This window comes from Scyliorhinus canicula, chromosome 31, assembly GCF_902713615.1.
Source record: "Scyliorhinus canicula chromosome 31, sScyCan1.1, whole genome shotgun sequence".
NCBI lineage: Eukaryota > Metazoa > Chordata > Chondrichthyes > Carcharhiniformes > Scyliorhinidae > Scyliorhinus > Scyliorhinus canicula.
In genome coordinates this window covers 1,445,991-1,465,912 of record NC_052176.1, presented here as the reverse complement: position 1 = coordinate 1,465,912, position 19,922 = coordinate 1,445,991, and the positions used below count along the sequence as shown (strand labels likewise).

The following is a 19,922-nucleotide window of genomic DNA, read 5'->3' as shown; positions in this document are numbered from 1 at the left end:
ATCTGGATGGTCAGGGTCAGGCAGGGGGAGAAGCTTTGTTTTCCGGATGTTTAGTCTGAGGCCCATTCTCTCATAAGCCCCGGTGAATGTGTCGATGATGGTTTGCAGCTCGGCCTCTGAAAGAGCACGCACACTTAGGCGTCGCCTGGGTCAGAGGTTCTTGGCTCTGGCCTAGAGGTGTCAGGAGGTTGAACAATTTCACGCTTATCCGGTAGGTTGGCCCCACGCCAGCGGGGAGCTTCAGGGTGTCGGAGTTGGGAGTGTTGCAGTGAGGAAGATGGAGAAGAGCGTTGGTGCGATGACGCAGCCCTGCCTGACCCCGTAGCGGGTCTGCAGTGGTTCAGTTGGCGAGGGTCTCGGCTTGCGTGTCATCGTGGAGCAGGCGGGAGACGCATTTCTGCGGGCAGCGCGAATTGGAGGACGACTTGTATCACAGGGAGGTAAACTGCACCCTGACCTTGATTGGTACTCTAACCGAAAGGTCACGTATCACAGGGAGATACAAATGCACCCTGCCCCCCGTGTTCATACGGAGAGGAAAGAGAAGGTAAACTGCAGCTGCCCTGGTTCGATATTAAACATTGGCAAAGTGAACACCCATCTCAAAAGGACCTTCAGGCACAAGGGGAAGGAACAGGGGCAGTCAGCAAGCTGGAGGTGCTTCCTGTATTGTACCCCATTCTCGCTTTCCAAACCACCCCCCAAAGCCTTCTCACTTACTCATAGGCGGATGCACAGGCGGGTGACCCTGGTTCATCGGAGGCGGCGGTGGCTGCATCCAAGGCGGCGGTGGCCCGTTGGGGTTGTGGGGGTGTGGGTGCCCAGTCATGTTGGGCATCGGCGGGGGGAAGCCTGGGTGAGGCGCGCCGGGGCCGCCGTGCATCCCGTGGTAAGGTCTGCTGCCGTCCGAGGGCCCGGAGCTCATCCACGGAGGTCTGTTCTGCAGAGAGAGAGAGAGAGAGGAGAAGAGAGTCAAGATTTGGAACCTGGCAGCTTTGTCCCTCACGCACCCACCCCCCACGGCAATGTCCACCGCCAGACAGTCATCGAGGGCACCCCCAACCCTCGCCCTACCCCCAGCAACTGCACAAACCTATCCCCGTCGTTTGCAAATTCATTTAACTCTTCGCTATCAGTTGGGGCCGATACAGCTGAAGGTGGTGGAGAGAGCGCACCTCACAAAGGCGAGGATGAGCCGGCTCTTTTAGAAGGTGTGTGTGAACGTTGTTAGGGCGGTGATCAACCTCTACACCCTGTGCCCTGACACGGCAGGGGGACCTGCTGGAATTGACGCTTGAGAAGGTCAATTTGAACTGAAGGGGAAGGATGGAAGGGTTCTACAATTCATGGGCGTTACTCATTATGCTCTTTCGAGAACTGGATAACATCCAACATTAGTGGGAGGGGGGGTGGTGGTGCTGGGAGGATTGGGGGGGGGGGGGGGACTGTGTGTGTCAATGGTGACTATGGGCAATTCCTGATTCCTTTTTGTCATTTGTTTCTGTTAACATGCGGGCTAATGTTTGGGGGTTTGGTGGGAGGATGGGATTGTTGTTATTGATATGGGGATTGACATTACATTCGTTACTGATTATTGTTGGGTGTAAATTTGGGAGAAAATGTGAAAAAGGAGAATTAAAAAATGTTAAAAAACTATTTTGCTGCTGCTCCCGCTCTGCGGCAAAGCGCCTTGGGGATATGTTTGTCAGAGGTGCAATGGAGAGACACCAATCTCCATTCAACTGGGTCACAGGTCAGATCGTCAACACACGACTACAAACAGAGAGAAGCCGACATGTCACCCGTCCACTGAGTCTGCGCAACTGTACCTCAGCGAGCTGTGCCTTCAGGAAGAGGAGAAAACAGGGTGGGGGTTGGGGAGGGGGCAGGGAAGGATGCCCCTCACTCACTGGGAGCTGCTGCTGGTTGCTGGCAGGTCCGGTGGTCCGCGGCATGGTCTGCTGCGTGGAACCCGGGTGGGCCGAGGACGACGAGGCGGGGACTGGGGCTTCTCCCAGCTCGGCCATCAGCGACAGGTACTCCTTGTCCATTCGCGCTTTGTCTTGAGCCGACTGCGGGTCTCCCGGCCTGTTGAACGAGGCCCCACTGCAAGGGGTGAGCCATGCAGCAGGGAGAGACCAGGATAAATCACCGGCAACTGCAGCTCGCTCAATTCCCGGGAAGCCTCAACCCAACAAACACACGCGCTCTCCACCGACAAGAAATAAGAAACTCGAACAGGAATGGGCAATTCCCCCCCCCTACCGAGCCCACTCCCCTATTGAACACCACCATGGCTAATCTCCTTTTGGCCTCCACTTTCCTGTTCATTCTCCATAACCCTTCAAACCAGGGCGGCACGGCGGCCCAGTGGGTTAGCACTACTCCCTCACAGCACCGAGGACCCAGGTTCGATCCCGGCTCTGGGTCACTGTCCGTGTGGGGTTTGCACATTCTCCCAGTGTTTGCGTGGGTCACGCCCCCACGACCCAAAGATGTGCAGGGTAGGTGGATTGGCCACGATAAATTGCCCCTTAATTGGAAAATGAATAATTGGGTACCTTCATATAACCTTCAACCCATTACTAATTAAAAATCTGTCTATCCCCTCCCTAGATTTACTCAATGGCCCAGCATCCATCGCACCCTGGGGCAGCGAATTCCAGATTCACGACCCTTTGGGAGAAGTAATTTCTCCTCATCGGCATAGAGCACACAGTGCAGAAGGAGGCCACTCGGCCCATCGAGTCTGCACCGACCCACTTAAGCCCTCACTTCCACCCTGTCCCCATAACCCATCCTAACCCTCTTCAGACACTAGAGGGCAATTTAGCGCGGCCAATCCACCTAACCTGCACGTCTTCGGACTGTGGGAGGAAACCGGAGCGCCCGGAGGAAACCCACGCGCACACGGGGAGACTCCGCGCAGACAGCGACCCAAGCCGGGAATCGAACCGGGGAGCCTGGCGGCGTGAAGCAGCAGTGCTAACCACTGTGCTACTTCATCTCTGTTTTAATTCTGCTGCCCCTTATCCCGAGATTATGACCTCTCGTTCTCGAATGCCCCAAAGGAAATATCCCGCTCCACTTCTGCTTTATCCATACCTTTTATCATCTTGTGTGCCTCAATTAGATCTCCCCTCATTCTTCTAAATGCTAGAGAGTATCGACCTAAACTGTTCAATCTCTCTTCAGACGACAAACTCATCTCTGGAATCAATCTAGTGAACCTCCTCTGAATTGCCTCCAATGCCACTCCAATAAGAGGACCAAAACTGTGTACAATACTCGAGATGCGGCCTCACTAATTCCTTGTGCAGTTACAACAACATTTGATATTCTATTCCTTTAGCTGCAAAGGCCAAAATCAATTTGCCTTCCTTAGTGCCAGCTGTACCTGCAATGCTAGTTTTCTCACAAAAAACTCTCACACCAGCTCCTCACTGATCCATTGGTGACAAACAACCCCCTATAACTGTGTCCACCGCTACCGAAACCCATCGTCTAAACCCTCAGCAGTTCTCTACCTTCTCCGACAATCGGGGTTTCAAAGTATAAGCGACTGACCTGGAGAATTTGCAATCGGAAGCAATGTGCCCGGCCCCGCCGCACTTGGTGCAAAGCGTCGTGTTGGTGATGCTCCGCGGCTCAGTGCTCTGCCACGGTCTCAGTATCCTGCAGTGAAAAAGACAAGTCACGTCAAAACAATTCACCTTCCGGCGAGGATGCCTGGCGAGGGAAACGAGCAATTTACCTGTTTCTGTAGAGAATTTAAACCTGTTGTCTTTCTGTAAAAAGGGTCTTTTGGTCTTATGGATGTTGTTCGGAAAGTTATGAAGGGTTATTTATAGAATATTGTATCTGTGGGGATTATTGGTGTTGATAGTTGTTAAGATGTTTACTGTGGGTTTATAAAGTGTTAACTGGATTCATAAATAAACATTGTTTTGCTTTAAAAAACACTTTTCCATTTCTGCTGTACCTGTAGAGTGGGCCGTGTGCTCCCCGTACCACAATCTATTAAAAGTAGTGGGTCAGGTGAACTCCATGATACACTTTGGGGTTCCCTAAACCCTGGCCCAAAACACCTCCCACAGTCCAAAGAGGTGCAGGTTAGGTGGGGGTCACGGGGATAAGGCCGAGGGGGAGTGGGCCGAGGTAGGGTGTTCCATCAGAGGGGCCGGTGCAGATCCGATGGGCCGAATGGCCGCCTGATCCATTCGAGGAAATCGATGGATTGTACAGCAGTATCTGCACTTCCAAAAAGTGTATTTGGTCGGCTGCAGGTGCGCTGAGATCACGGGGGCGGCTGCGATCCTGGAGTTGTTCACGGCCAGATCGAGTGGTTGAAATGGGAAGTTGGTCAATACGTAGGCTGGTGAAAAACAAATCCAATCCTAACCAGGATGTGGTTGGGGGTCATTACCCAGAGGGGGCTAACCCACCATTTATTTCACGATCAATCAAATGGTGTGCTTTCAGGAACGGTTGATGCTCTCCAAGGGGCTGTTGGGGGGGGGGGGGGGGGGGGGGGGGGGGTTTAGCATGTGACTAGATATACCGGTGGCAAGTCCCCCGACACCCCAGCACGCTACGGTACAGCAGCTTACCTGTTGTCGTCCTCTCGCAGAGTGCCGTTCAGGCGAGCCAGCTCTCTCAGCTGCATCTTCCGAAGGTCGTTCTGATCCTCGGGGGTTTCAATCCCCTGCTTCAGGATACCACGGATCTGCAGGGAGACAAGGAAGAGATCTGAAGCCTTGCTCAGCACCTTCTCCTGTTCAGTCCTCAGCCATAGCACATTACCAACAGTGAAAAGACCAAGTTTTAAAAAATAAATTTAGAGCATCCAATTCTTTTTTTTTTTCCCCCCCTATTCAGGGGCAATTTAGCCTGGCCAATCCACCTAACCAGCACATCTTTCGGGTTGTGGGGGCGAAACCCACGCAACACAGGGAGAATGCGCAAACTCCACACGGACAGTGACCCGGGGCCGGGATTGAAACCAGGTCCTCGGCGCCGCGAGGCAGCAGTGCTAACCCACTGTGGCTCTGTGCTGCCCCGTTAAAGAGCAAGTTAACGCCACCACGGCAGATTCAGGACAGCAGGAACATTCTCCCGAGAGATTCCTCCAGCCACATTGGCCTTTATAGAGTCCAACTCCCAGCTTGTCTCACTCCTGTTTGAATCAGATGCTGTCAACGAAGAACGGTAGTCCTCAACATTCCTTTCAATCTGATAAAACAAAACTGTGTCTTTGTATGTGTGTGACGGACATTAAAAGATTTAGGACTCTGAATCTCTCTGCAGTGGGTCGGATCTCGAATTAACGACGAGTCAGAATACAGGAGGGAGATGGAGAATCTAGTGGAGTGGTGTAACGACAACAACCTCTCCCTTAATGTCAGCAAAACTAAAGAGTTGGTCACTTGACTTCAGGAAGCGAAGTGTGGTATACTCCTGTCAGCATTGATGGGGCCGAGGTGGAGATGGTTGACAGCTTCAAATTCCATGGGGTGCACATCACCAAAAATCTGTCCTGGCCCACCCATATCGACGCTACCATCAAGAAAGCACAACAAGTGCCTATGCTTCCTGAGGAAACTAAGGAAATTCGGCATGTCCACATTAACTCTTACCAATTTTTACAGGTGCACCATAGAAAGCATCCTATCTGGCTGCATCACAGCCTGGGTATGGCAACTGCTCGGCTCAAGGCAGTAAGAAACTTCAGAGCCGTGAACACGGCCCAGTCCATCACACAAACCCGCCTCCCATCCACTGACTCTGTCTACACCTCCCGCTGCCTGGGGAAAGTGGGCAGCATAATCAAAGATCCCCCGAACCTGGCTTACTCGTTCTTCCATCAGGCAGGAGACACAAAGGTCTGAGAACACGCACTAACGGATTCAAAAACAGCTTCTTCCCCACTGTTACTAGGCTCCTGAATGACCCACTCATGGACTGAACTGATCTCTTCACACATCTTCTCTACTGAGTAGTACTACACTCCGTATGCTTCAGCCGATGCCTGTGTCTGTGTCTATGTATTTACATTGTGTATTTTATGTTTGCCCTCTTATGCATTTTCTTTTCACGTACAAAATGATCTGTTTGATTGCATGACAATACTTTTCACCGTATCTCGGTACACGTGACAATAAACCAATCCACCCGTCCGTCGCACCTCAATGCACTTCATGCGAGAGACGAGAAACTTACAGGATACTGCGAGGCCTGGATAGAGCGGAGGTGGAGAGGATGTTTCCACCTGTAGGAAAAACTAGAAGCAGAGGACACCATCTCAGACTAAAGGGACGATCCTTTCAAACAGAGATGAGGAGGAATTTCTTCAGCCAGATGGTGGTGAATCTGTGGAACTCTTTGCCGCAGAAAGCTGCGGAGGCCAAATCACTGAGTGTCTTTAAGACAGAGATAGATAGGTTCTTGATTAATAAGGGGGTCGGGGGTTATGGGGAGAAGGTCGGGGGTTATGGGGAGAAGGCAGGAGAATGGGGATGAGAAAAACGTCAGCCATGAATGAATGGCGGAGCAGACTCGATGGGCTGAGTGGCCTAATTCTGCTCCTATGTCTTACGGTCTAAGACTGTCTCGAACTAGGGGGCACCGTTTCAGAATAAGGGGTCGGCCATTTAGGAGTGAGACGAGGAGAAATTTCCGACGGTGGTGAATCTTTGGAATTAATTCTCTGCCCCAGAGGCTGCGTACGCTTAACGCCGAGCTCGATAAGATTTCTACACATTAAACACATCAAGGGTGACAGGGACGGCACAGGACGACCCCCCCCCCCCCCCCCCCCCAGGTTTGCGAGCTGGCAGTACCCACGGGAACGGTTCCACGGCAGGAAGAACGGTCTATTTCAGCGGAGGTGCCCTACCTGTTCTACTGCCTTTTTCACATTCTCCATGGTGTTAGCCGTGACCAGCGCGTGCAGTGGCTCATCCTCCCCAGGAAGCATCTGTCCGTCCTTGCGGCCCACCTTCCCCTCCTTCACTGACCCTTTGCCGCGGATCATGATTTTGGCGTTGCACTCTTTCTCGATGTTCTTCAGTGTGTTGCCTCTGAAAGAGAGAGAGAGAGCGAGTGAGCGTGAGCAAGGGAGGCCAGGGTCACAGACCTCTTGGGAGCACTCAGGGGACGAAAGGACAGCTTGCACCCCAAAGAACAAAGAAAAGTACAGCACGGGAACAGGCCCTTCGGCCCTCCAAGCCTGCGCCGACCATGCTGCCCGTCTAAACTAAAATCTTCTACACTTCCTGGGTCCGTATCCCTCTATTCCTATCCTATTCATGTATTTGTCAAGATGCCCCTTAAATGTCACTATCGTCCCTGCTTCCACCACCTCCTCCGGCAGCGAGTTCCAGGCACCCACTACCCTCTGTGTAAAAAAAGACTTGCCTCGTACATCTCTAAACCTAGCCACTCGCACCTTAAACCTGTGCCCGCTAGTAATTTACTCTTCTATCCTGGGAAAAAGCCTCCGACTATCCACTCTGTCCATGCCCCTCATAATTTTGTAGACCTCTATCAGGTCGCCCCTCAACCGCCATTGTTCCAGTGAGAACAAACTGAGTTTATTCAACTGCTCCCCATAGCTACTTAACACTCTTTCGCGCCTGGAGAAGGTGTGGCAGGAGCTCTCGAGGACTGTGCAGCAGAAAATTCAGGAGTGCACGTGGCTAAGTCCATTGGTAGCGAAGCACTTGGCAACATTTCAACAACATGAAAAGCTCATCTTGCTCTCTTTCACAGCAGGAGTGGCACCCTCACCTCACAGCACGCGCCTGTGCTGACACATTGCGGAAAGATCCGGGACCGTTTGTTCACCCCCCCCCCCCCCCCCCCCGACGACACATTGCGGAAAGATCCGGGACCGTTTGTTCACCCCCCCCCCCCCGACGACACATTGCGGAAAGATCCGGGACCGTTTGTTCACCCCCCCCCCCCCACCCAAAGCAAGAACAAGGTCGGAGTCTGCCTCTGTTACCTGGGTCCGATCAGGAGTCCGACAAAGTTTATTTCTGGATATTCGTCCTGTGGGATCATCACTTTGTCACTCACACGCGTGGCTGGCGGCCTGCGGGAAAGAGGAACAGAAGATTTAATAGCCCGTCTGCCGAGGCAGCCAGGGAAGGGTTGACAACAGCACAGGCCCCCACCCCGCCCGCCACCAAGGCTCAGTGACAAATCACAACGCAGCCAACAGCTTCACCTGGACTCCTGTTTCACAGTTTCCACACGCTGCTCGGGGGTTAATGAGGGTTCCTATTACACATCCAAACTCAGCCCTCGTTTAAAAAAAAAACAGTTCGACGCCCCAGTCCCGCTCTCTCGGACACACGATAAGTATCTTTGTTGACGTAAAGCAAACCGCTTTCGCGATCAAAGCGACTTTGCAGCTTTCCCTCTGAATAGCATCCTTCGCAATCACAATCGGCGACCCGTCATTAATACCGTTCACTATCCGGTGCAGGCCTCGCGCTCAGTCCCCCACAAGGCAGTCGAGATTTTAACTTTCCCCGTGCCGCTGTTACACCGGAAACCGCGTTTTATTTTGAAAACGAAACAACTCACTTGTAATCTGCCGGTGGTTTGAAATCAGGATTGAGGGCTATCATCTCTTGAATGAGATTGTGTCTCTCCTCTTCCAGTTTCTTCCGAGTTCTGAACTCACGGGTGTTCAGCCTCTTGCCCTCGCTGTTGTAGATGGGCTCAGGAGAGGGAGACCTGTGCAGGGATCATAAAAGCGTCACCACCACCTCACTCGTCACCCCATGCATCTTAAGCCATTCTATTACACCTACTTTTAAAAAAAAATATAAATATCCAAAATAAAGCAACTCCCACTACCCTTTCCTAATTCTCTAGTCACCTTTTCTCCCCCCCCCCCCCCCCCCCCCCCCGGAGATGGGTTACCTTGGGTTTTAAACGCCGGAGACAAAGACACCTAGATGAGGAAGTTGTTGTTAACCTGAGCTGAAAGTGGCGTTTCTAAACAGTTGTAGACGGCAATTAACATTCAGTGCTCACACCCACACTGTATGGCTGGAGAGGCAGTAAAACTATATTAAGCTTAAGCAGATTTTGAATTGCACTAAAGGCTGTGGAGAGGGAATTAATGAGACAGATTTCAATCAGGTAACACGTTTATACATTATCAACACCAGCTGGTGGTCAAGTTCAACAGACTCCTCTTGTTGACTGGAGCAACATCAAAAACCCCAACGGACACCCCTCGCCAAATTGTTCAAATCTGCGCGCGTACACACAGGGCTTAAGAGACAGGGCTTGTGGTCTGGCACGGAGGAACAAAGTCTGATGGCTCTCGGCTAACAGCAACCCCCCCCCCCCCCTCCTCCCCCTGGTGTCTGCGGTCATGGTTCGGCGTTGGAGGAGCATTACCCACCCACCTAGTCCAAAGAACCCCTTGGCCCGACAGATATATACGGTTGGGGGCCCGGGGGGGGGGGGGGGGGGGTGCGTTTGCTCAAGTTGGAGGTTGGACTGCTGCCTCTTAACGAGCCACTGAGTAAAAATAACTCGAGATGTGTACAGGTTAACAAAGCACAAACTGAACTGTCACGCGTGACTGCCGAGACACCTGAACAGGCCGCTCGGCATGCCCATTTATCTCCCATGTGCCTTCCTCCCCAGAGTACCCCGCCCTGGATTCTTCAGAATGGAAAATAACCCTCCCCCCCCCCCCCCCCCCCCCCCCACGGGAGAAGAGCAAACAATTTCAGCTCCGCCAAGAGGCGAATACCCAGCGGGCAGGTCAGCGCACCGGGTCACCCAGCGCAGAGGTTTAGCGCGGGCAAGGGTTTCTTTTTTTTCTCTCAACAGTTGGAAATTTGGGGGGGGGGGGGAGGAAGACCCTTTGCACCGAGCCTTCAAAAATCGTGGAAATATGCTCCCTGCTTGAAGCCTCGTCAGCCGCACTAATTTTCCACCTAGCCTGTGCGCAGTCGGGGAAAAGACGTCCCAAAGGGGATGGAATTGACCCCGGGAACGACACGTGCCAGCTGCTGCCGCGTTAACGGCAGCAAAGGCTCCCCCCCCCCCTCCCGTTTTGCTCCAGTGGTTTTTGATCTTTGAACACAGACCCAGTCAACAAGAAGCATGTGCATGCGCGCATGTTTTTCTCTCTCTCTCTCTCTCTCTCTCCCACCCCCAGAGGGAATCGGGATCTTAAGAATCAGTTCGACACTTTGGCAAGAAAGGGCGAGTGCGGTCTTTTTCTGTGCGGCAACCTCGTCAGGACGAAGGTCGAGGTGCTTCGATTTCACCTCGCGCTAGGAGCTTACAATTCTACCAGCAATAACGTTAAACCTGCACAGAACTCATCGTAAATAATATACTAAAACAGAAGAAGAAAAAAAAAAAAAAGATTTCTGCTGACTGATACGTGCTTCACACTGGGAAGTTAAGAAAAGGAGTTATTCAAAAAGACACTTAAATGGCCTTTTCCCGCTTCTTCAGGCACCGACAAAGGGGGGGCTTGCAGCCCCTTCTCCTGGACTTACTCAACTAGTTCTGCTACTTCTCAAAAGCGGATTCTGTGCTAAAGAGACATGTTAAGCCTTGCTGGCAGTCCCGGACTGCTTCAATCCCCTCTCTCTTTTTGCCCCATTCGTGTACACAAGTAAATTAATTCTCTTCTTTTTTTTTTAAATTGGAGCTTCTTTGCCAAACCTTGAACTACAGGCTTGGATCCCATACGCCGCACCTGTAAACTCTTGCTATTAGTTTACACTAAATATAAATTCCTAAAGAGGGTTTTCAAAAAGGAGTCAACACAGCTTTGCCAGTTTTCATTAAAGAGGACACGGGGGGGTGTGGGGTTGGTTTTAAAGGTCAATAAATGCACCGTTAAACATTTGAATCTCATAAAACACAGGCCTCGGCATTCCTGGGGTTGCAACGAGAGTTCTTCCACTGAAATTAAGACACGTTACAGCAACCGACCGAGATTAATTTGCTCTGTCGCTGTTTCAAATCTATCTGCTCCCCGGGTTTACCCTCAAAGACGCTCAAGCTGTCGAGCGGAGTCCAATCAGGTGGAAAGCGAAACCTTTGGTACGCATTTAAGAGGCACGCAGCTACGTCGTGGCAACCCCAAGAACCCGAGGTACCTTTTCCCGACAGCTTACTACTTAACAAGTCATCGCTTCGAGTTCCATAGACTGAAGCTCTTGGGACAAGTGCCGTCTCCAGCTAAACTTGTGCAGCTTCAACGGAATCCAAAATTTTGTCTTTAAAAAAATATATATTAAGAGACTGCCGAAGTACTAAATGGTCATGGGTAGGATTACAAAATGGAAAACGTTATCAGTGTGCTGGGAGCAGCCAACACCTGGTCCTGCAGCCAGCCATTTCAGACCTGTTTTTAAATCCCCACAAAATCCTGGTCTACATTCGGGTCGACCCGGAGAGTTCACTTTCTTGTCCTGCTGTCGGCAGCTGCATTCTAATAGCCCCCCCCCCCCCCCCCCCCTCCCTCCCTACCATCCCCACTCCAAACACAGCAGAATACCCCAGGTTACTCTATCTGTAATGAGGTCACTTCAACACCAAGACGGAATTCATCGAGGAAGTATTTTAACCCTCTGCAACGGGATTAACTGATCTTGGAAACTAAGCCTAGTTTCTTCCCTCTGCTGCAGAAGGCATAGACTGTCTGGTGGTGAGCAGACGGGACGGGGTTTCGGGGACTCTCTGGTTACACCTCGCCCCTAATGGCCGCTGTTCAATGTGTGGTTCCCGGTTGCGCACTGACAGGAGGTTTACGAAGGACACCACCGCTGCCAAGTCTCCGCATCCACCTATGGATAACGAGCGGGAGCTCCCCCTCAGGCCCCAACCCTGCTGGTTCAACACCAGCCACCTCTACCCAGTGAGCGAGGAAGGGAGATCTCAACTCGCCCACGAGTGTGCGAGCCCGGAGAGCGGAAACATCTCAGGCCATCCCCGCGGCAAGGGAAAGCACTCAATCAGGACAGAAAATGTCCTGGCGTGCTTGAAATCCTACTTTGGTGACGGGTGCTTTACTGACCGGGAACATGCACACACTGCGATGCAACAATCCACCCTCAAGCCTGGCTCGCTCTCCTCCCAATTTAACGACTAAAATAGGTGGGCTGACAGGACCAGTGGGTATTCTGAACAATCGCAGCATTATTGACTGTTGGCATGCAAAGAGAGGGAGTCAGAACAAGATAGCAGGCTTTTTTTCCTCTTGTTAATACAAACCAATTTTTTTTTTTTTTTTAAAAACCTCATTTACTCATTAAAAAAAACTTATTTTTTAACAGTTTAACAACTACTCGTGGACAGCTGTGGTCACTTCCTAACATCACTGAAAATAAAAAGTGGTAGCAAATCAAAAGGTTGGGGGAAAGGGGATAAATTTTCAACAAGTCAGAAGGTTGAATCAAAACCAGCACCGGAGACTGTTCAAACTACGATGGGATCGACGTCTTTGTTGAATGGAAAATAAATGCGTTAAATAAGCAAATGGAGCACAAAATAAATTCTGCGTTACATCGACTGCTTAGAAAGGTTCCCAAGCAAATTACAATCCACCATGCACCGACGTCGAGCACAGGCTACCAAACACACTTGGAAATGAGATGGCAGAGGACGTCGCAAGGTTTAGTTCAGTGAACAGTATCGGGTGCGAGAGGAAGCACGGTCACAGTCAGGTCACGTCAGGATAGCGAGCTCACGGTTAACGATCGCCAAGCGAGCGAGCAGGGACGACTCTATGCGCCGTGGTGGCAATTAAACCCCGGGGGCTTCCTTCTAAACCCGGCCGAGGGGAGCTGGGTTGGCTCGCACCAGCAGCCGACGCCCAAGGCAAAGTCAACCCTTCAGCACTGCCGACTCTCTCTTCTTCCCGCCCCCCCCCCCAATCCCTTTTAAAATTAAAGTTCTTCAATAAGAGATCCTCCAGCCTGTGGTGGAATTTAAAGAGCCAATTAATGCAACTGTTGAACGAAGGCAAAGTTTTAGGTTCGGTAGGACAGGAGCTCTGAACCGCCAGCCGTACCTTCCCACCCCGGGGGTGTTGCCTCATTAACAGTGGTGCTCGGCGGCATGTCCGGGTTCTGCTTCGTGCCGAGGGAACTGCACTTTTCACCTTGGTTGGTGCACACCCAGATAGACCATTGGGGATAGACCATTGGGGCTCAGCAGACGCAAAGGGGGAATTAGCCGAATTCAATTGATCAATTCACTGTTTGTTGTACAATCTCTGGGAGCGCTGAGCACCAGGGGTGGTGGTGGTGGTGGTGGGGGGGAAGAGGAAGAGAGAAGAGTTCTGCAAGACCGCAGCCACCCCAAGGCAAACACGGGCTTAATCTTTTGCTGCCCCCGAGGAAGTTGAAATTTGGGATAAGAGATGGTCAGACAGGGAGGGTGAGTGTAGAGAGGTGAAGTGAGTATGAAAGAGAGGGGCGCCAACGACGCACCATGAAACTGTCGGGTAGTAAAACGCAGGCAAGCTGATCTGCGGCTAGCCAGGGAGAGAAAAAGAGGGGGGCTGCCGGGATGCGACCCACATGCTACCAATTGCCGAGCTCCTGAACTACCCTGCCCCTCGAAAGAAGAAAAAAAAAGCTACAAACGGAGACCACAGCTGTCCCTTAACCCGGGTTCCATTTTCGTGTTTTTTTAATTATTAAAAAAAAATGTAAAATCAAATTATTAAAACCTTTTAACCTCAAGAGAATCAAATAAATAAATGTAACCGGTGACCATTTCCATTCCTGTACTGAAAACAGTGTGAAGGTGAAAGTATACCATACACATTAGGAGATTAACCAACTCGAATAATAATAAAAAAACCACATCACACATTTCTTATGCGATGACACCAAGTATTGAAAAGGAAAATTGTTACTGTCAGCTGGTTTAAAACTTTCCCAACCTGTCCTCAGGGTTTGGGGGGATACCAAGATCTCCAGTACGCAGTTTGCGGGTCAGGTCTTCGATCTGTAGTTGCACTGGAAGAAACCAGGTTAGGAAAGAAAGGACACGGAAAAGAAAAGTTACATAAATTCTCAAATGGTTATGAAAACACAGCACGGAGCTTTGGAGGCACAGTGCCGTGAACGTTTCACACACACGCACACACACACACAAAAAAAGAAAACCGCATCAACATTTGTCAATAAATAAAAACAAGATATCAGTAATGAAATTAAGGCACCAAATTTTCAACACAATCCTAACACAGGGTATTTAAGACACGTGCTCTGTAAAGAGTGTTAAAAACAAAATATTACCACTAGCAACGTTCATATTAGGGCTGCCACAATAGCAAAACAATTAGCGTTATAAAGTATGAATTTTAACTTCAAGTCATTAAAAGTCTGTCGCTCCTTCGGGGGTTGCAAGAATTGCCGTACATTTGTGGTTAAGACAGGTTAAAGTTAGCCCCCCCCACCCTCCTCTGGGGCCTGTCCGTCACTCCGACAGGGGGCAAAGGAATCAGGCTGAAAGGCCCCGCCGTTCGGAGACCAATTTATTTTTTCCACATGCGTTCCTCCCCACTTCCCAAATCGAAACGGCTCTGAATTAAGTGCGCGAGCGCCCTAGCCGGGGAGCCCTCCGCAGCGGGGAGTTGGGATTCTGGACCACGCTCACCCCGATTCGCCCAGCAGATCAGGAACCAGGAGGCCACACAATGCTCGTACAACCCTGCTGCCCATCCAAATTCTACTGGAACGTTTCAATATTGAATACCTTGGTTTCAATTCACAGTACAGGTGGAATCAGCCATTTTAAAACTTAACCCTCGAGATATTAAACCTGGCAATATAGCGCAGCAATAAAACAGAGAAACCTTAGGAAGGCTACGGGGCGGGGGTGATAAACGTGCTTCGCTCGGCAGGGAAAGGAAACACAATCCACCGACTCAACCTCTGCAAAGCATCGGAGAAACGTTGCCATTTTTTTTGCAGGCACACAAGTTTCAAATCTCGGAACCCAGGCCGGGCAGCAGACACCGGTTACTGATGCACGCCGATGTAAGTTCACTGCCACCCTGCCGGGAGCGCGCTCGGCACAGCTGCATAAGACAGGACCCCATTCTGCCGCTGGTCCACAACGTCAACATGGAGAGAGGCGCGTTGCAGCGCGCTAACTAACCAGGGACGGAGGCGGTGGCTCAGCCATCCACCTTCAGGAGTCGCCGGAATAAATGGCTGGAGGGCAAATGGACAGCGGGGGCGTCGGGGAAATTAATAGATCAATTACGGATCAGAATTTGCAATCCTGAGGGCAGCAGGGTGGCGCAGTGGTTAGCGCCGCTGCCTCACGGCGCCGAGATCCCAGGTTCGATCCCGGCCCTGGGTCACTGTCCGTGTGGAGTTTGCACATTCGCCCCCGTGTCTGCGTGGGTTTCACACCCCACAACCCAAAGATCTGCAGGCTAGGTGGATTTCTTTTGCAGAGCCCCATGATCTTTGGGGCATGCCAATTAAGGGGTGGACGTGATACAAGCAATTATGAATCGTATCCATTCGACAAGAACATGCAACGGAACAAAATGGAGACCAGCCGACACTACAGCAGAATTCACCGCAACCAGAGCCATTAGTGTTACTCAATAAATCTCTCCAAGATTAAAGACAGCTTGCCCACTGTCCGCTTGAAGGAAACTTCCCCCATTCACAATCAAACAGCTAGGCAACCAGCTTACAGTAAACACCTGTAGGAGGCCACCACCCCCCCAATCCCAGACCTGTATCGAGGATTCAGCCGCGCACCCAGGAACAGGTATCCAACCCCGACGTTTCCCAAGTGACCTTGAAATCTCGATGGACAGAGCAGGGAAGGGAAGGTTCAGCGAGAGGAAAGTTCCCTTCAATTAAATCGCAGAGAACAGGAAACGTGCGGAGCCGGTTGGAAACGCCATTGTGGCTCCACTGTAGTAAAACAAATATGGTGCTGGCCAAGTAGCCCAGCCATCACGGAAACGCAGCTGGGAGATTCACAGCGCGGTCGATTTACAGCTGCTTAAGCTACACGCTCTCAGAATTTATCCCCCCAGCCAGCGGCCACGGTTTTCAATGACAGAACGTCGAGAGTGCGCGCCAGAAATTCAGGGAGTGAGTGCAAGAGACAGAGAGAGCGAGAGATCAAGAGAGAGAGAGTGAGTGCAAGATCAAGAGTGAGTGAGTGAGAGAGTGCGAGAGAGAGTGAGAGATTGAGTGAGTGCGAGAGATTAAGAGAGTGAGCGAGATTGTGTGAGAGTAAGAGAGTGTGTGTCAGAGAGAGCGAGAGGGACATAAATAGTGTGTGCGAGAGAGAGAGAGAGAGAGAAAGCGGGGGTTGGGGTGGGATTGGCGGTAAATCTCGACGTGTTGTAAAAGGATCTGCCATAGTCACTTTGATGACGTGCGTCACACTCGTCCTCAGGAAGGCAGACTCTGCTCCCGCGTGCAGTGTTGGCACTCGGTTCACTCGTCCAGCAGACCGTGTGGACCAAGGGACAACCTTGCAAACGCCCTTCAGTTTAATGGACATTGACCCCCTCGCTGCGTCCTGCAAGCTCTTGGATGCCCTCTGCAAAACCTGGACAGGCAGAATCGATAACCGTACATTTGGGTGTTTTTATTGCTCCCATGCGCCACAGTCCGATCGGCTAAATGAGCATTTCCCAATGCCCCCTGTTCAAGCTGGCCGAGACCCCTGGTGACAACACCTCGGTCGAATCAAACAGCTTGGCTGTACAGAACACTACATTCGTTTGCAAAGTTAGGTTAAAACATCCTGTTTCACATCTGTAAAAGCAGAAGCTACAAGCATGAGAAATAAGGTGGCAACGGAAGGAAACTCACCAAGTGGTAACTAATTATTGTGGCATCCCCAATATATTCAATAACTCGAATGAGATTACAGCAATATTACACACCGCAACTTTAATATCTTCTGTACATGAACATTGCAGCACACGCCTCTCTTAAGATGATTTTTGTTAAGACGTGGATTATCTACGAGAGATGGCAGACAGAGAGCGGGACCGCTCCGAACTCTTACCGATATAAGCACGTTCCTGATCCCGTGTCAGTCCCGGTGGGATCACAGTCGGCATTCCGGGGATCACCGTCTTCTGATCCGAAGTCTCATTGCTCCAGCGACTCCGCTTCCTCCTCTTCTGTCCGAAGTCATCTTTTGGAAAAATGGGACAGCGGCAGGAAAAGGTCAGAACGACGGCAGGCACACACACACACAGCACACCCGAGCATCGGCAGAGATTTGTGCGAAACATTTGCCCATCAAAACGCTTTGACCCACAACTGTTCGGAGGCCATTATTGTGCCACTGATGGGAGGCCGCACACCTCAAACCCTGCCAGTGGAAACGCGACCGAGGTTTTGAAATGACGTGCCTTGCGATGATTCCACACATTCCTCCAACACGGAAGGAAGGTGGCGCGTTCCAGGATTCCTCACTCGGGAGTGCGGGCGGCCTGGGGAGCTGGATTCCTCAGGAGTGTGGCAGGGGCCGGGTGCTGAGCCACAGCAAGGCCTGAGCGCCGCTCTTTCACCCCCCACCATGTTCCAGATTCACCTAGTGCGTGCAGCACAATGTTGACACAGGGACAATGCTTCCACTTGTGTGTACGGCACGAGGAGGGGGGGGGTTTGCACCTAGGGGGTGTGGCATGTTTACATTGAGAAACCACTGGCCCAGGATGAGGGATGAGCGCCGCCCTCGTGGCAGGAGGCTGGGACTGCAGTGTGACATGTTTACATTGAGAATCCCTGGTGGCGGGGAGAGGGAAGGGCGCCGCCCTCATGGCAGGAGGCCGGGACTGTAGCGTGACATGATTACATTGAAAAACCCTGGTGGCGGGGGGAAAGAGCGGCGGCCTTGTGGCGGGAGGCCAGTACTGCAGCGTGACATGTTTACATTGAGAAACCTGGTGGCGAGGAGAGAGAAGAGCGGCGCCTTTGTGGCGGGAGGCCAGGACTGCAGCGTGACATGTTTACATTGAGAAACACTGGTGGCGGGGAGAGGGAAGACCACTGCCCTTGCTTTAGGAAGCCTGGACTGCAGCGTGACATGTTGACATGGAGAAACACTGGTGGCGGGGAGAGAGAGAGAGAGGGAGGCCAGTACTCAGCATGACATGTTTACATTGAGAAACCCTGGTGGCCGGAGAGGGAAGACCGCCGCCCTCGTGGCGGGAGGCCAGTACTGCAGCGTGACATGTTTACATCGAGAAACCCTGGTGGCCGGAGAGGGAAGACCGCCGCCCTCGTGGCGGGAGGCCAGTACTGCAGCGTGACATGTTGACATGGAGAAACCCTGGTGGCGGGGGGAGAGAGAGGGAGGCCAGTACTCAGCGTGACATGTTTACATTGAGAAACCCTGATGGTGGGGAAAGAGAAGGGCGCCACCCTCATGGTGGGAGGCCAGTACTGCAGCGTGACATGTTTACATTTAGAAATCTTGGTGGTGGGGAGAGAGAAGGGCGCCACCCTCGTGGTGGGAGGCCGGGACTGCAGCGTGACATGTTTACATTGAGAAACCTTGGTGGTGGGGAGAGAGAAGGGCGCCACCCTCGTGGTGGGAGGCCAGTACTGCAGCGTGACATGTTTACATCGAGAAATCTTGGTGGTGGGGAGAGAAGGGCGCCACCCTCGTGGTGGGAGGCCAGTACTGCAGCGTGACATGTTGACATAAGTTTTCCTCTCAGACCTAACGCTGCCCGAATTAGGAATGAGCCCGGGTGAGAACCCACCATCCAGAGCCCCGCCGCGCCTCATGGTGGCGGCTCAGCGGGACCGGCATCTCCGCCACAAGATGGCGGCGGGGAGACGGGCGATCAGGGAATGGGCGGGACCAGCCGACGGAAGTCCCGCCCACTCCCCACCCATTGGCGGCCAGTTCCGTCAGTCGAACCAGACAGCACCCCAGTGCGCCCCCATTGGGCAGAGCGCCCGTCAATCAGACACCGCCGGCCTCCCCCATTGGCCGCCGCGCCACCTGGTTCAAGACCCGCCCCGCTGCCCATTGGGCGGCGCGCCACGTCATGCAGAGGCGTGACAATGGAAGGCGGGCGGAGAGCGGGACTTCCCCCATCACTCTCATTGGACCCGGGCCCCGTCAGTCCAGGCGGCCGGCAGGCTGCCATTGGCCGGGGCGGCTGTCCGTCAATCGGACCGGAAGTGCGTGGCGTTGATTGACAGTTGGGCAGCAGCCCGCGGCCCTGGCGGCCGCCCATCCCCCCCGCGCCTCAGCCTCACCTCTCTCCCGCGGCGCCTGACCGAACGAAGACATCATGTAGAAGCGGCCCGGCTCCTCCATCGGTGAGCAGCGCTGGCGACTTCCGTTATTTATCGTTTTGTTTCTTTTCTTCCCCCCCTTTATGGGTTGGGCTGGGCCGTGTCGCGGACTCGGGCGCTCGCTCCTGTCTGTCTCGCTCGCTTCACTCGACCTCGAGCATGGCAGCGCAATAGGCCGGAGGCTGACTTCTCCATCCCGCCCCCCGGGCCCGCCCTCATTGGTTCAGCGCCGCGCCCATCACGAGGGCAACCCGTCCCCCGATTGGTCGGTCGCCGCGCCCATCAAGACGCGTCACGGCCCACCCATCCATCCCTCCCTCTTCATTGGTCGCTCGGTCAAAACGCGTCACGGCGCCCGCCCCGTCCGTCCGCTCATTGGCCGAGGGGCCCCTCTGCGCGTCGCCCGTTGCCAGTGGTCAGCCCCCGCGTCCGTCAAAGTGCGTCAAGGCGCCCGCCCCGTCCGCCCGCTCATTGGCCGCGCCGCCTCCGCGTCATCCGGTCTCATTGGTTCAACTCCGCGTCCGTCAAATACCGTCACCGTCTCGCCCGCTCATTGGCCGCGCCGCCTCCGCGTCATCCGGTCTCATTGGCTCAACCCCGCGTCCG

General features: G+C 52.7%; 1 protein-coding gene across 3 annotated transcripts; it reads right to left on the bottom strand.

The window, feature by feature from the left end:
- Nucleotides 1-10: 10 nt before the first annotated feature.
- Nucleotides 11-19,491, bottom strand: sf1 (splicing factor 1). Of its 3 annotated transcripts, none has more exons than XM_038787379.1 (10): nucleotides 18,773-18,899; nucleotides 17,062-17,193; nucleotides 13,946-14,021; nucleotides 8,593-8,745; nucleotides 8,006-8,095; nucleotides 6,896-7,079; nucleotides 4,611-4,726; nucleotides 3,568-3,675; nucleotides 1,911-2,106; nucleotides 11-940 (listed from the first exon to the last, which is right to left on the bottom strand). In XM_038787379.1, the coding sequence occupies exons 1-10, from the start codon at nucleotides 18,795-18,797 to the stop codon at nucleotides 713-715; spliced, it is 1,308 nt and encodes a 435-aa protein (XP_038643307.1). In that variant the 5' UTR covers nucleotides 18,798-18,899; the 3' UTR covers nucleotides 11-712. The 3 variants fall into 3 exon arrangements, with proteins under 3 accessions (XP_038643307.1, XP_038643306.1, XP_038643305.1); XM_038787378.1 differs by lacking the exon at nucleotides 18,773-18,899 and adding an exon at nucleotides 19,278-19,491 and having other exon boundaries at nucleotides 642-940; nucleotides 1,911-2,088; XM_038787377.1 differs by lacking the exon at nucleotides 18,773-18,899 and adding an exon at nucleotides 19,278-19,491 and having other exon boundaries at nucleotides 643-940.
- Nucleotides 19,492-19,922: the final 431 nt, after the last annotated feature.

Coding starts and splice junctions, on each gene's coding strand:
- sf1 (XM_038787377.1), bottom strand. CDS start 19,338: ATGGAGGAGCCGGGCCGCTTCTACATGATGTCTTCGTTCGGTCAGGCG. Junction 8,746..13,945: donor CCCCCAAACCCTGAGGACAG/GTTGGGAAAGTT, acceptor ATCCCTGCACAG/GTCTCCCTCTCCTGAGCCCA. Junction 941..1,910: donor GCAACCAGCAGCAGCTCCCA/GTGAGTGAGGGG, acceptor CTCTCTCTGCAG/AACAGACCTCCGTGGATGAG.